Source organism: Homarus americanus, unplaced genomic scaffold, assembly GCF_018991925.1.
Source record: "Homarus americanus isolate GMGI-L3 unplaced genomic scaffold, GMGI_Hamer_2.0 scaffold32583, whole genome shotgun sequence".
Lineage (NCBI taxonomy): Eukaryota > Metazoa > Arthropoda > Malacostraca > Decapoda > Nephropidae > Homarus > Homarus americanus.
The window spans coordinates 24,204,520-24,220,939 of record NW_024713129.1 but is presented as its reverse complement, the minus strand read 5'-3'; the positions used below and the strand labels follow the sequence as shown (position 1 = coordinate 24,220,939).

Genomic DNA, 16,420 nt, shown 5'->3' with positions numbered 1-16,420 from the left:
TATTCTATGTATTATTAATGAATTGTATTGCTTTATTTACACACAAACATTAATTAATCAAAAAGACATTCAGTAATAAACAATAATGAATCCTTTGTACATAAGAGAAATGACGCTTGTTTACACGATATGCATGTCTGAACGTTGGTGGCCGTCAAACCTCGTCAAATTGAAGTTTCCGGCCAAAATTTTTAAATGTGTTGTTTTTTGTGTGTTCAAATAGAAAACGTCGAATTTAAAACTCGCTAAATTTGAGAAGCATGCTGTATGATTAAACCTTCCATATGTCTTCAAAGAGACCATGAAGCAGAGAGTGGTGCGAGTGCTCCAAGCCAAGTCACTGTCTATACAGAAAAAGGTGAATTTCATGGTCCCAAGATTAGGGCAAAGGGAAGAGAATTCAGAATGTCGATCAGGGCAGCTTCACTCCTCTGGTGTTCACAAACTCTGGTGGATGGGACCAAGTGCAAGATACTTCACGCCAGACTTGTGGAGGTGTTATCTGAACAGAAGCAGCAGCCCAGGTTATGTTACAGCCTGGTTGGAGATGTCGACTGTCCTTCTCTGCTTAGATCTGCATTGCTTTGCCTCAGGGAACGAGAGCATCGGCCCCAGTCGGCTAAACAGTTGCAGATATCGACTTTTGAGGCAACAGTCACTGAACGCATAAATCTATGCTCAACTAACTCAACACAGCTGTAGTTACTTATGTATTAGGATAGTTAATTTAACCCCACGCCAATAGTGTTGCCAGCCACCCCTCAACGAAGGGTAAACGCAAAATCAACTTTTTCAAAATAATTTAACCTTTATAAATGATAAACAATAAAAGACATAAGAAATACACATTGTCCCTCTATATTCTCCGTGTCCCTTCAGTGACGAGACAAATAAGATAGTTTTACATCGAAGCGCTGCTGTCACTACGACTTAGGTCATTTTCCACTTTCCTTTTGTGTCCGGAAGGCCAATAATGCATTTATTTACTGATCATAATACTTACTTCCTATAATAATTAATTTAGGACGTTATTTTATTTGCATTACCATAAAAATTTCAGCAACACACACCAGGCTGTCGCCAGGCTTTATGTCTGGGAGAGCACATAGGTCATACAAATAATTATCGGAATAATAATTCCACAAATAAATACATTTATAACATAATCATAGCATTATTATCTAGTTATACTAAACTAAAATCTATACAACTTTTTAGCAAATTACTTTGATACAACAGGATAACATGGACAAACAATGAAAATGAAACAAACAAGTAGGTGATTATGTTCAGAAGCTTTGTCGCCGAGATTGAGGCATGACAGGCAAATAGTCATCAGGGAAACCTGATAACCCGCTGGGTATTTAAACGTGGCAGGAAAGGCAAGTGTTCTGGGAATGTTACTGGGTGAGAGTTGGACGTTCTAGAACGGCCACCGTGCTCTAAGGGTTAAGGTAAGAAATGGCGTATGAGGTGGCTATTGGGGAGGCTGAGGCCATAAAAAAGTAGAAGTAGTAGTAGAGAGTGTGTGTGTGTGTGTGTGTGTGTGTGTGTGTGTGTGTGTGTGTGTGTGTGCGTGTGTGGCGTATGTATGTATGCTAAGGTATGTATGTGGAGACATCATGGGACGCAGCTGAGGTGAGTCAGTACCCACACAAACACCTATGCTCATGTCTGGTTTATAGTTTTATATTATATTTATAGTTTTATTTTATATTAACTTTATTTCTAACTAGTAATAGAGTATTATAATGATTTTCCACAGCTTAAAGCATTATTGTTGACTTAGTTGTGGAATAAAGCCTAATTTTCCCCTATAAGATTAAGTAACGCATATTTCGTCCCCCAGTTTATCTGGACATTTCCAACCGACACCTTCCCTCTAATTGTCTGGAAGTTAGGGTTTACTGTATTTGAAGCTTCCCAGCGTGTTCGAGTAAATGATGATGTTCAGTAACTTGTCCCATTCACCATTACTCTATTCTCAAACCAGTGTTTACCTATCTGTTTCTAAATCGAAATTTGTCTAATTTAAAACCATTGCTTTGAGTTCGTTCTTGATTGATAGATTAAGTAACTTTGTTATACCCTGTACAACTTTTGTTTAACCCAGACTACCATTTCTTAACCTCGATCATATTGTCTTCTCTACATCTCCAGGAGTGCAAATTCAGATGCTTTTAATCTGTTTCTTTACTCACGGTTCCTAATCTGGGATTAGAGAGTTATAGGATACGTAATGTTATATGATACAGAAGGTTACACGAGATATAGAGTGACATGGAACACTATTACAAAATCTTACCTATGATTGTCATTGATGGCTCCAAATATTATGATGAGAGGCCAGCCATGGTGTAAGAGTTCACAGGAGTGAAGGATATGCAGGAGTGATTCCAGCTGCTTCTGCCGAACATCAGGATGACCCACCAGCTACACTCAGACAGTGGTGACAAGAGCAGAGTTTGCAGCTTCTGTAAGGAGAATATTTAAGTCCACCATCAAATTTAAGAAACCTTCAATTAATATATATATATTTTTTTTTTTGTATTTGTCTTGAAACTTAAAAATACAGGCAGTCCCCAACTTATAAACACCTGCACTTCGTAAAGGATCATAATAAGGTCTACACAAAAAATCTGTAAATAAAATCTATTGTTTTACATTACAATGCTTTATTATTCTATATTGTTGAACATCATTTTATTAACAGCATTTACATTTTTGTTATGTATGGGATATTATAGTTGCTTTGCATTTGCAGGTTGTGCATTAACCTAACCTAAACTATGGATTTCACACTGTTCCAACTTATGAACAGGAGGAACGTAACCCATTTGGTAACTCGGCACTGCCTGTATTATAAGTACTTTGTCTTACCTAAGCCTACAAGTTCACTAACTCCTACTTGTTTCATACACATGGAGAAATTATGGGATGTGTTGTGTCCTGAATTTCTAATGATGGACAATTAAATCTAACAATAAAGGACCTAACTCTCCTCTCCCCAATATAGTTTAGCTTTTGAACTTCCTGGGGATGTGCCTGCTATGGGTATGCACGAGGTCCGACACACAAATAAAGAGACTGAACCCTATAACTCGGGAACCAAGAGTGGAAGGAGGGACAAACAGGCGGTTTTGAACATGCTGTAATCTGTCACAGTGTGACAAAACTCAACTCATGGCTTCACTCAGTACAAGTGGACGGTGTGAAGTACACTAATATCTACGTTAGCCGAATCTCTCAAACCCGGAAATCTCCAATGGCCGGGAATTAAAATTGATCAGAAAATCATTCAAAGCCAGAACTTTCCAAAATTTCCGGCTTTAGGAACAAATTTTCCAAGGCTTAAATTTGAGAGAATTTTCTGAAAATGTCTTGAATCGAGACGAAAATTAAATATTTTGGGGGGGACCTGACCTGACCTGAACCTGACTCAATGTCAGTTGGAGGTAGGGTAAGTGATCAAAGGTCTCATATTACTGACCTTCTAATGGAATGTCAGGTCAATCTTTCTTGGTTGGGGATTAGTGGGTCTCATGACCTGAAGATGTCTTGAGTGAACACAGAAGCTTAAGTAATTTTTAAGGAGATTGTGATAAGTATAAGTATAAATAAGCAAGGTTTATCCCTTCAAAAGTACGTTACATATTATTTTAAAATATGGAATGAGAAAGCAGAAAGGCGTGGATTAGAGAGATTGAGTAGAAAAGGTAACATGCACCAGTGTTGCCAAGCAAAAAGCTCCTCAACAGCTGATTATTTAATTTGTCAAGAAGTCACCAAAAAGACCCTCACTGGATGCTTGTCTTAATTCGTGTGTGCGTGCGTGCATGCATGTGTGTGTGTGTTTTAAGCTTGCCAAGTACATTGTTGCATTTGAAGAAGTTAATGAAGAATTTGTTTAGGAGTCAGGTGGTGAGGTGACATACCAAGACACTTGCACAACACACACATTAACAGCACTACTAAACCATTGTTGTATAACATTTTACATTATAATTTCTACTTAAAAATTAATTGATACATGATAGATCGACAGGGCTAATTTTGCACTTAGACAACTGATCAATGAATAAACCAGGGCATGTGGACTCATTATACCCTAGTGGTCACAAATCTTTGAAACTGTAATCACAACTTCTGAGCCACATAAATTATCACAATCTGTACTCAAATGTACTAAATTAATTACTAAAATTATTATGTCTGGTGCAAACTAAGGGACTATGCTCAAATTAATCGCTATCTTACAAGAATCCAGCAATGTAAGTTATACTCTCCTAAGTCAAGTCCGTGACATTATATAAGCAAAAAATAAACCCCTGCCTTTCATAATCCTTTTGTGTTAGCGTTAATCTCCCTCCTGGCGGTCAACAACCCACCTCCCCCGTCCTCCCCAGCCGGAGGGAGAAGGGTCCACTGGGGGTGTGACCTTGACTCCTCCAAAGGGTCGCCTCCTGTGTCTTCCATCAGACCTTGAACACTGGATAGACTGCCCAAATAGCTAGTAAGCTGATAAGTGGCGGATATGATAGTAAAAAGATATCTTCAGGTCATACGACCCACTAATATCTCTCTCTCGTGTGTGTGTGTGTGTGTGTTATTCAGTCTGAATGGCATGTTGTTGAAGAGTGCCCTGAACAATAGATATACGCCATCAATATAGTATTTCAATTTTTGTAAATTTGCTGGTTTCTGAAAGAACGGATTATGAAACTGTTTGTCGTGCTGTTCATCAAATACTTCATGTATATCATTAGAAGTCACTTGGACACACCATTACCCACAACTATTTTGTAAGTTTTAGTTTATTTTATTTGTTTTGTTTTTTTACTTTATTTACTGTTGATTTGGTTTTTTTTGTTACTGGTTGAATCAGTGAACTTTTAATAATGTTTGGTGGTTTAAAGCATTTGCATTTGGAACATTTATGTAAAATTTAGTGTAAACTCTGTATTCATAATTTGTGGTCAATAAATATCTGTCTGCTCTGCGTGTGTGTGTGTGGTGTGTGTGTGTGTGTGTGTTGCAAAAAGGGATATTTATACTCAATTAATCGCTATCTTACAAGAATTCCAGCAATACAAGTTATATTCTCCTAGGTCAAGTCAGTGCCATTTTATAAGTGTTAATTCCTCCTCCATTTGGTGTGAACTAAAGAGGTTGAAGGATCCATTGAGGGGTATAAGTGACTGCACCACCTCCCTCCTGCCAGAGGTTGAAGGAGCCATTGGGGGTATAAGTGACTGCGCCACCTCCTCCCAGCCAGAGGTTGAAGGAGCCATTGGGGGTGGCAGGACTGCACCACCTCCGTCCTCCCAGCCAGAGGTTGAAGGAGCCATTGGGGGTAAGACTGCACCACTCCGTCCTCCCAGCCAGAGGTTGAAGGAGCCATTGGGAGAGTGACTGCACCACCCTCCTCCCAGCCAGAGGTTAAGGAGCCATTGGGGGTAGGTGACTGCACCCTCCTCCCAGCCAGAGGTTGAAGGATCCATTGAGGCATGTGACTGCACCACCTCCGTCCTCCCAGCCAGAGGTTGAAGGAGCCATTGGGGGTATAAGTGACTGCAACCTCCTCCTCCCAGCCAGAGGTTGAAGGATCCATTGAGGGGTATAAGTGACTGCACCAACTTCCCAAAAGGTCGCCTCACTGTTTGTCTACTGTATTGACTCCATGATACAATATTGTTAATTTGTTTTTCATTAATTAGTATAGATACATTATTGTAATAATCTGTACTTATTAATATCTGTACCCTTCATATACAATACAGTACAGTATGATGTATACAGTATACCTCAGGTCATAAGACCCACTAATCCCAACCAACACTGGGTGACCTGATCGTTCCATCAGGTCAGGTTAGTACTCGACCCAATAATCTCCCACCCAACCTTAATCGCAAGTGTTTTTAATCTCAAGTTATTCCATGTAGTTCATTTAATCAATATTTGTTTATGGAATTCTAAATATATTACTGTATTAGCAACACAAACAATAGCATTCCTTAAAATAATGGTTCATAGGAAAACCAGGTACAGGTATTCATGAATTTCAAGGAGTAGATAGCCTAATTTCTATCACGCTTCTTGCTGAACATAGTTTTACGTGATGGAAAAGATAAACATTAATTTTAAAGAATGAAAAGAAAATAATCCAAATGAATAAACAAATAAATAAAATATTGTAATATGAGAGGCCTGAGTAGCTGCCCACTTGCCCACTCCTGGATCCGGCCCTGGTTGCAACAGTGCAACATGCATGAAGCCTTTGTTTGCCAACTCCGAAGTGGGCAGAGCAGTCTGAGGCAAGCAGGAGAAGCACTCGTCGCAGCAACACTAATGAACACGGTGGAAGCAGGGCTCAGTCCCAGCACCGGGATTTTGATGTTCATATTGAAGATTTAAGAAATCATTGGTCAACATCAGCAGCAACCGACAATTGAAGAAATGTTGAGGAGGATGAGAACAAGAAGAGCAGCAACCAACACGAGAGATGACGTTAAGCCTGGTGAACCTACACTCTGCAGCTGACTGAGTTGTTTGCAAACATCGCACATCTCAGTGAACAGCTACAAGAATACGATACCACGTTAAACCTCGTCAGCAGGCCCTTATTACTCAGTACTCAGTAGCCTATTAATGCCTTGGCAAACATCACTTCAGGAGATGATGATGGCACCACCGATGATGATATTGAAGTGTTGGGTGACTTAGTGGTGGAAGAGCCGCCTCAAGACTTTGAGGAATTTGATGCTGAGGTTAGAGGGGTGCAGGAGGAGGTAAACAGCCTCCCCTCGGAACCCATCAACCAGCCCCGTCAAGCATTTCACTGACTCCTTTAAGGTAAATTGTTCTACAGTATGAGTGTATATAAATATTGTTATCAACAATATGTACAATATAAATATGTATGAATACATTACAGTAATGTCATTTTCTGGGTGGGTCGTAGGTCATTATAGGGGGGTTCAGGTGATACCGCAGAACTGATTAGAACTTATTTACCTATATTTCAATATCACTGTTTCACGATCATTATTTTTGCGACTCTAAACCGAGGCCAATTAGTCGCAAAACTTGAGATCCTACTGTACATTACACGATTTTCTAAAGTAGCTTGCAGCCACCCTGCATCTTCTGTCACCCCAGCCACCCCAGCATCTTCTGTCACCCCAGCCACCCCAGCATCTTCCTTACCCCAGCCACCCTGCATCTTCTGTCACCCCAGCCACCCCTGCATCTTCTGTCACTCCAGCCACCCCTGCATCTTCTGTCACCAGCCACTTCCGTCTTCTGTCACCCCAGCCACCCCTCATCTTCTGTCCTCCAACCCTGCCACTCCTGTTATCAGCCACCCCTGCATCTTGTCCCCAGCACTCAAATTTCTGTCACCCCAGCACTGCATCTTCTGTCACTCCAGCCCCCCTGCATCTTCTGTCACCCCAGCCACCCCTGCATCTTCCCTCCAGCCACCTCTGCCCATTCTTTACTCCAGCTACCTGCATCTTGTCTTTATTCCCCTTAAATCTTCTGTCCTCCAGCCACCCCTGCATCTTCTGTCCTCCAGCCACCCCATCTTCTGTCACTCCAACCCTGCCACTCCTGTCAGCCACCCATCTTCTGTCACCCCAGCCACCCCTGCATCTTCTGTCACTCCAATACTTTATCTTCTGTCACTCCAGCCTGCATCTTCTGTCACTCATTCACCCCTCGTCTTCTGTCACTCATGCACCTCTGCCACTCACCATTACTCCAGCCACCCCAGCATCTTGTCACTAGGCCACCCCTCATCTTCTGTCACTCCAGCCACCTGCATCTTCTGTCTCACCACCTTTCTCCAGCCACCCTGCATCTTCTGTCATCCAGCCACCCCAGCATCTTCTGTCCTCCAGCCACCTGCATCTTCTGTCACTCCAGCCACCTGCATCTTCCTCCCCCATACCTGCATCTTCTGTCATCCAGCCACCCTGCATCTTCTGTCTATCCCTTGCATCTTCTGTCCTCCAGCCACCTGCATCTTCTGTCACTCCAGCCACCTGTCTTCTGTCATTCAGTACCTGCATCTTCTGTCCTCCAGCCACCTGCATCTTCTGTCACCCCAGCCACCCCTGCATCTTCTGTCCTCCAGCCACCCCTGCATCTTCTGTCACTCCAGCCACCCCAGCATCTTCTGTCACCCCAGCCTGTCTTCTGTCTTAGCCACCCCAGCATCTTCTGTCACACCCATGCCTCATCTTCTGTCACTCCAGCCACCCACGTCTTCTTCATCGTGCCCCAGCAATCATGCCAGTCATCTGCATCTTCTGTCACTCCAGCCACCCTGCATCTTCTGTCACCCCAACACTACCGTCTTCTGTCACTCCAGCCACCCCTTAAATCTTCTGTCACTCATGCCTGCTTTTCTGTCCTCACTATCTTCTGTCACCCATTGCACCCTCTTCATCCTGTCCTCCAGCCACCCCTGCATCTTCTGTCATCCCAGCCACATAATCTTCTGTCACTCCAGCCACGCTCTTCTGTCACGCAATGCCCGCATCTTCTGTCCTCCAGCCACCCCTGCCTCTTCTGTCTTCTGCCCCAGCATCTTCTGTCACCAGCCACCCAATCTTCTGTCACTCCAGCCACCCCTGCATCTTCTTGTCATCATGCCCCCCTGCATCTTCGCACATCAGCCACCCCTGCATCTTCTGTCACTCCAGCCACCTCCGTCTTCTGTCACCAGCTACCCCTGCATCTTCTGTCACTCCAGCCACCCCAGCATCTTCTGTCACCATACCTGCATCTTCTGTCCTCCAGCCACCCCAGCATCTTCTGTCACCTCCAGCCACCCCTGCATCTTCTGTCACTCCAATACCTGCATCTTCTGTCCTCCAGCCACCCCAGCATCTTCTGTCCAGCCACCTGTCTTTCTGTCCTCCAGCCACCCCTGCATCTTCTGTCACCCAATACCTGCATCTTCTGTCTCCAGTACCCCTGCATCTTCTGTCACTCCCAGCCACCTGCATCTTCTGTCACTCAGCCACCCCAGCATCTTCTCCATTAGCCAGCACTTGCATCTTCTGTCATATTACACTGTCTTCTTGTCACTCCAGCCACCCCTGCATCTTCTGTCCCCAGCCACCCCTCATCTTCTGTCCTCCAGCCACCCCAGCATCTTCTGTCACTCCAGTACCCTGCATCTTCTGTCACTCCAGCCACCTGCATCTTCTGTCATCCAGCCACCCCTCATCTTCTGTCACTCCAGCCACCCCAGCATCTTCTGCACCAGCCACTGCATCTTCTGTCCTCCAGCCACCCCAGCATCTTCTGTCACCCCAGCCACCCCTGCATCTTCTGTCACCCCAGCCACCTCTCTTCTGTCCTCCAGCCACCTGCATCTTCTGTCCTCCAGCCACCCCTGCATCTTCTGTCACAGCCACCATCTTCTGTCCCCTTCCCCAGCATCTTCTGTCCTCCAGCCACCTGTCTTCTGTCACTCCAGCCACCCCTGCATCTTCTGTCATCATACCGCGGCGTCTTCTGTCACCAGCCGCCCCAATCTTCTGTCATCCAGCCCCCTGCATCTTCTGTCATCCAGCCACCCCTGCATCTTCGCTCACCAGCCACCCCTCGCTTCTGTCCTCCAGCCACCCCTGCATCTTCTGTCACTCCAGCCACCTAATCTTCTGTCACTCCAGCCACCCCTGCATCTTCTGTCTCCAGCCACCCCAATCTTCTGTCACCAGCCACCGTCCTGTCACCCCAGCATCTTCTGTCACTCCAGCCACCCGTCTTCTCTCACCCCATGCCCCTGCATCTTCTTGTCATCATGCACCGCATCTTCTGTCATCAGCCACCTGCATCTTCTGTCACTCAGCCACCTGCATCTTTCTGTCACTCCAGCCACCCCCGTCTTCTGTCACTCCATACCCCTGCATCTTCTTATTCCACTCCATGCTTTGCCTCTTCATACCCATTCACCCCTGCATCTTCTTCCTCCAGCCACCCCTGCATCTTCTGTCATCCGTGCCCTCGTCTTCTGTCACTCCAGCCACCTGCATCTTCTGTCACCCCAGCCACCCCAGCATCTTCTGTCACTCCAGCCACCCCTGCATCTTCTGTCCTCCAGCCACCCCTGCATCTTCTGTCACCCCAGTACCCCTTAAATCTTCCTGTCACTCCAGCACTGCATCTTCTGTCTGCCACCCCTGCATCTTCTGTCACTCCAGCCACCCCCTGCATCTTCTGTCACTCCCATGCCCACATCTTCTGTCACTGTACCCCTGCTTCTTCCCATCTTTCCAGCCACCCCAGCATTCTTCTTACCATCCAGCTACCCAAGTGTTCCTTGTCGCATCCCCGCAAATCTTCACCAGTCACCCAGCCACCCTGCGTCTTCTGTCATTTGTTGCCCCCTGCGTCTTCGTCACCAGCCACCCCGTCTGTCACTCCAGCACCCCTAAATCTTCTGTCATCCATGCCCCTTTTCTCCTAGCCAGTACCCTAGCGTTCTGTCACCCAGTGCCCCTGCATCTTCTGTCATCAGCTCTTCCTGCCTTCTTTGTCATCGTGCTTTTATTTACGTGTCCAGCCTCCGCATGTTTCTGTCACCAGCCGCTAAATGTTCTGTCACTCCGGCCGCAACCTTCCCTGCATCTCTTCTGTCGCTCGGCCACGCCTTCGCTTCGTCGCTCCGTACCCGCAAGCCTTCTGTCACTCCTTGCCACCTTCATCGTCCATTACTTTGATGTTCTGCCATCCTGCGCATGTGTTCTTGTCATCGGCCGCGCCAGTGTTTTCTGTCACTCCTGCTTACCCAATGTTCTTGTCACTCCAGCCGCCACCATTGTTCTGTCACTCCAGCTACCCGCAGATCTTCTGTCACCCCAGCCACCCCTGCATCTTCTGTCACCAGCCACGGCGTGTTCTTGTCATCTCGCGCCGTGTTCTGTCACTCCGATCGCGCTGTTCCCATCGCTGACCTCTGGTTCTTACAATGTCACTGACCACCCCGGCTTCTTTTCGGTCATCGGCTTACGCGTGTTTGCCATTTGGCTGCTCCAGTGTTTTTGTTTTCGGTACGCATTGAGTTTCTCGTGGCCACTTTGCATCTTCTTGTCACTCCATTTCTTGCATCTTAATCACCCAATACTGTCGTCTTCTGTCATCAGGCACCCCTGCGTCTTCTGTCATCAGCCACCTGCATCTTCTGTCACTCCAGCCACCATCTTCTGTGTCACTCCCAGCCACCCCTGCATCTTCTGTCACCAGCCACCCCTGCATCTTCTGTCACTCCAGCCACCCCTGCATCTTTCTGTCACCCAGCCACCCTGGCATCTTGTCATCTGTCACCTTAGCTAATTTTGTGATTTTGTCACTCCAGCTACCACTTTGTCACTCCAGCCACCTTAGATCTACCACTCCCAGCTACCTTGCATCTTCTGTCACCCAGCTACTTTTGCATCTTTCTGTCACTCCAGCCACCTTCAGATCTTCTGTCACCTAGCCACCTCTGCATCTTCTGTCACTCCAGCCACCCCTGCATCTTCTGTCACTCCAGCTACCCCTTGGCATCTTTCTGTCACCCAGCCACCTTCCTGTGATCTCTGTCACTTCCAGCCACCTCTTGCATCTTTCTGTCACCCAGCCACCCCTGCATCTTCTGTCACCCAGCCACCCCAGCATCTTCTGTCACCCAGCCACCCCTGGATTCTTTGTCATCAGCACCTAGATCTTTCGACACTCCCAGATTCTGTCACTCCACACTTGCATCTTGTCACTCCAGCTAACTCCTGTGATCTTCTGTCACCCAGCCACCTGTGACTTGTCACTTCCAGCCAATTTCAGATCTTCTGTCACCCAGCCACCTCTGCATCTTCTGTCACTTCCAGCTACCTCTGAGACTTTTCACTCCAGCTACCCCTGTGACTTGTCACTCCAGCCACTCCCTGATCTTTCTGTCACTCCAGCCACCTTCTGCATCTTTCTGTCACTCCAGCCACCCCTCAGCTTTCTGTCACCCAGCCACCCCTGTATCTTCTGTCACCTTAGCTACTCCCGATCTTCTGTCACTCCAGCTACCCTGTGATCTTTCTGTCACCCAGCCACCTTCTGTGATCTTGTCACTCCAGCTACCCCTGTGATCTCTGTCATCCAGCCACCCTGCATCTTCTGTCACTCCAGCTACCTCTGCATCTTTCTGTCACTCCAGCTACTTCTAGCATCTTCTGTCTACTCCAGCCACCTTTGCATCTTTCTGTCACTCGAATTTCTGTATCTTTCTTCACTCCAGCCACTTTGCATCTTGTCACCCAGCCACCTCTGCATCTTTCTGTCATCCAAGCACTTTGTGCATCTTTCTGCCACCTCATTAATTCTGCATCTTTCCTGTCACCCAGCCACCTTCTGTGATCTTCTGTCACCTCCAGCCACCTCTGTGACTTTGTCACTTCCAGCTACCCCTGCCTTGTCACCCAGCTAATTTGCATCTTCTGTCACTTCCAGCTGCATCTGTCATCTAATTTGCATCTTTCTGTCACTCCAGCCACCTTCTGTATCTTCTGTCACCCAGCCACCCCAGCATCTTTCTGTCACCCAGCCACCCTCTGCATCTTTCTGTCACTCCAGCCACTCCCTGCATCTTTCTGTCACTCCAGCTACTTCTGTGATCTTTCTTCCAGCTACTCTTGTATCTTTCTTGTCACCCCAGCTACTCCTGTGATCTTTCTGTCACCCAGCCACCCCAACCTTGTCACCCAGCCACCCCAGATCTTCTGTCACCCAGCCACCCCTAGATTCTGACCATCTAGCCACCTTGTATCTTCTGTCACTCCAGCTACCCTGTGATCTTGTCACCCAGCCACCCCTGCATCTTCTGTCACCCAGCCACCTTCTGTATCTTTTGTCACTCCAGCCACCCTGTGATTCTTGTCACCCAGCCACCTCTTAATCTTTCTGTCACCCAGCCACCCCTGCATCTTGTCACTCCAGCTACCCTGCATCTTCTGTCACTCCAGCTAATTTGATCTGCTGTCACTCCAGCTACCTGCATCTTCTGTCACTCCAGCTACCCCAGCATCTGCTGTCACCCCAGCACTTTTATCTTTCTGTCACTCCAGCTACCCTGCATCTTGTCACCTATTACCCAGCATCTTCTGGTCACTCCAGCCACTCCCTGATCTTCTGTTACCCACACTCCTAGATCTTTCTGTCACTGGCCACCTTGCATCTTTCTGTCACTCCAGCTACTCTGCATCTTTCTTACTCCAGCCACCTCTGTGATCTTCTGTCACTCCAGCTAATCTTGCATCTTTTGTCACTCCAGCCAATTCTGCATCTTCGTCACCCAGCTACCCAGTGATCTTCTGTCACCTCCAGCTACTTCTGCATCTTTCTGTCACTTCCAGCCAATTTCTGCATCTTTCTGTCACTCCAGCTACTCCCAGCATCTTCTGTCACTCCAGCCACCCCTGGCATCTGCTTACGCATCCAGCCACCCCTTGCATCTCTGTCACCCAGCCACCCCTGCATCTTCTTGTCATCCAGCTACTCCTGCATCTTTCTGTCACTCCAGCCACTTCCTGTGATCTCTATCTAGGCCACTCCCAGATTCTGTCACTCCAGCCACCTTGTGATTTCTGTCACCAGCCACCCCTGATCTTGTCACTCCAGCACCCTGCATCTTTCTGTCACTCCAGCCACCCCTGTATCTTTCTGTCACCCAGCCAATTCCTGCATCTTCTGTCACTCCAGCCACTTTGATCTTCTGTCACTCCAGCCACCCCTGCATTCTGTCACTCCAGCTACCCTGCATCTTCTTGTCACTCCAGCACCCCCTGTATCTTTCTGTCACCCCAGCTACTCCTGCATCTTCTGTCACCCAGCCACTCCCTGTGATCTTTCTGTCACTCCAGCCACCCCTGTGATCTTCGTCACTCCAGCTACTCCCTGCATCTCCAGCTAATTCTGTGATCTCTTGTCACTCCAGCTAATCCCAGGATTCTGTCACCTAGCACTTCTTGATTTCTATCACTCCAGCTACCCTCAGATCTTTCTGTCATCTAGCTACTCCCTTGCATCTTTCTGTTTACCCAGCCACCCCTTGCATCTTTCTGTCACCCCAGTACTCCCTGTATCTTCTTCCATACCCCTTGCACTCCAGCTACCCCTGCATCTTTCTGTCACTCCAGCTACTCCCTGTGATCTTGTCACCCCAGCAACCCCTTGTCACTCCCAGCTACCCCTGCATCTTCTGTCACTCCAGCCACCCTGCATCTTCTGTCACCCAGCCACCTTCAGACGCCAGCCCCAGCTACTCCTACACCCAGCCTGTTCTGTCATCAGCCACTTTGTGATTCTGTCACTCCAGCTACTCCCTGTGATTTGTCACCTTAGCTACCTTGTATTTGTCACTCCCAGCTACTCCCTGTGATCTTGTCACCCAGCTACCCTTGCATCTTCTGTCACCCCAGCCACCTTCTGTGACTTGTCACTCCCAGCTACCTCTGCATCTTTCTGTCACTCCAGCTACCCTCCATCTTCTGTCACTCCCAGCTGCATCTTTCTGCTCACCCAGCACCCCTGCATCTTCTGTCACTCCCAGCCACTCTCTGGTATCTTCTGTCACTCCAGCCACCTCTGTGATCTTCTTGTCACCCCACACCCCTGTGATTCACTTCCAGCCACCTTTCTGTCACCCACACCTTCAGTTCTGTCACCCCAGCCACCCCAGATTCTGTCACTCCAGCCACTCCCTGCATCTGTCACTCCCAGCCACCCTGCATCTTTTGTCACTCCAGCCACCTCTGCATCTTCTGTCACTCCAGCCACCCCTGTGATCTTCTTGTCACTCCCAGCCACCTCTGCATCTTTTTGTCACTCCCAGCCACCCTCTGCATCTTCTGTCACCCCAGCCACCCTGCATCTCTGTCACCCAGCCACCCCTGCACTTGTCACCCAGCCACCCTGTGATCTTTCTGTCACCCCAGCACCTCCCAGACTTCTGTCACCCCAGCCACCCTGTGATCTTGCCACCCCAGCCACCTGTGATCTTCTGTCACCTAGCCACTCCCAGATCTTTCTGTCACTCCAGCTACCCCTGCATCTTTCTGTCACCCAGCTACCTCTGCATCTTTCTGTCACCTACATCTTCTGTATCTTTCTTGTCATCCTAGCCACCTTCTGTGATCTTTCTGTCACTCCCAGCTACCTCTGCATCTTTCTGTCACTCCAGCCACCCCTGTGACTTGTCACCCCAGCCACCCTGCATCTTCTTGTCACCCAGCCACCCCTGCATCTTTCTGTCACCCAGCTACCTCTGCATCTTTCTGTCACTCCAGCTTCACCTCTGTGCATCTTTCTATCATCATCTATACCTTTAGATCTTTCTGTCACTTCCATACTCCCTTTGATCTTGTCACCTTAGCTACCCCAGATTTCTGTCACCTCAGCTACTCCCTGCATCTTCTGTCACTCCCAGCCACCTCTGTGATCTTCTGTCACCCCAGCTACCCTGTGACTGTCACCTCCAGCCACCTCTGCATCTTTCTGTCACTCCAGCCACCCTGCATCTTCTTCACTTGCCACCCCTGCACTTGTCACTCCCAGCCACCCCCTGCATCTTCTGTCACCCCAGCCACCCTTGCACTTGTCACCCTAGACACCCCTGCATCTTCTGTCACCCAGCCACCCTGCATCTTCTGTCACTCCAGCCACCCCTGTGATTCTGTCACTTTAGCCACTCCTTGTATTCTGTCATCTGAAGCACTTTGTGACTTGTCACCAGCTACTTTCTGTATCTTTTGTCACTTCCAGCTAATTTCTGTATCTTCTGTCACCCCAGCACCCTGCATCTTTCTACTCCAGCTACCCCTGTGATCTTGTCACCCAGCTACCCTGTGCATCTTTCTGTCACTCCAGCTACCCCTGTGACTTGTCACTCCAGCTAATTCTGTATCTTTCTGTCACCCAGCTACTTCTGTATCTTTCTGTCACCCAGCCACTTCTGCATCTTCTGTCACCCCAGCCACCCCTGTGATCTTCTGGTCACTCCAGCCCACCTCAGATTCTTGTCACCCCAGCCACCTTCTGTGATTCTTGTCACCCCAGCCACCCCTGTGATCTTTCTGTCACTCCTACAGCATTTCTGTGATCTTCTGTCACTCCCAGCTACCCTGTGCATCTTTCTGTCACTCCCAGCCACCCCTGCATCTCTGTCACTCCTAGCACCCCTGTGATCTTTCTGTCACTCCCAGCTACTCCCTGATCTTTCTTGTCACCCCAGCCACCTCTGCATCTTCTGTCACCCCAGCCACTCCTGCATCTTTCTGTCACTCCCACACCTCTGCATCTTTCTGTCACCCCAGCTACCCCTGCATCTTGTCACTCCCAGCTACCCTGTATAGTAATATTGCACTGGAACGAAGTACATTGA

The 16,420-nt window shown here is 47.7% G+C and overlaps 1 protein-coding gene across 1 annotated transcript in view; it reads right to left on the bottom strand.

Annotated features, from left to right (window-relative positions):
* Window positions 1-16,420, bottom strand: part of LOC121869551 (protein MON2 homolog) — a gene marked incomplete in the record, with an annotated part of 157,970 nt that overhangs the window by 80,899 nt on the left and 60,651 nt on the right. Inside the window, 1 exon segment of the mRNA XM_042370941.1 lies at window positions 2,306-2,324. Within this exon segment, the coding sequence (XP_042226875.1) occupies window positions 2,306-2,324 (19 nt within the window).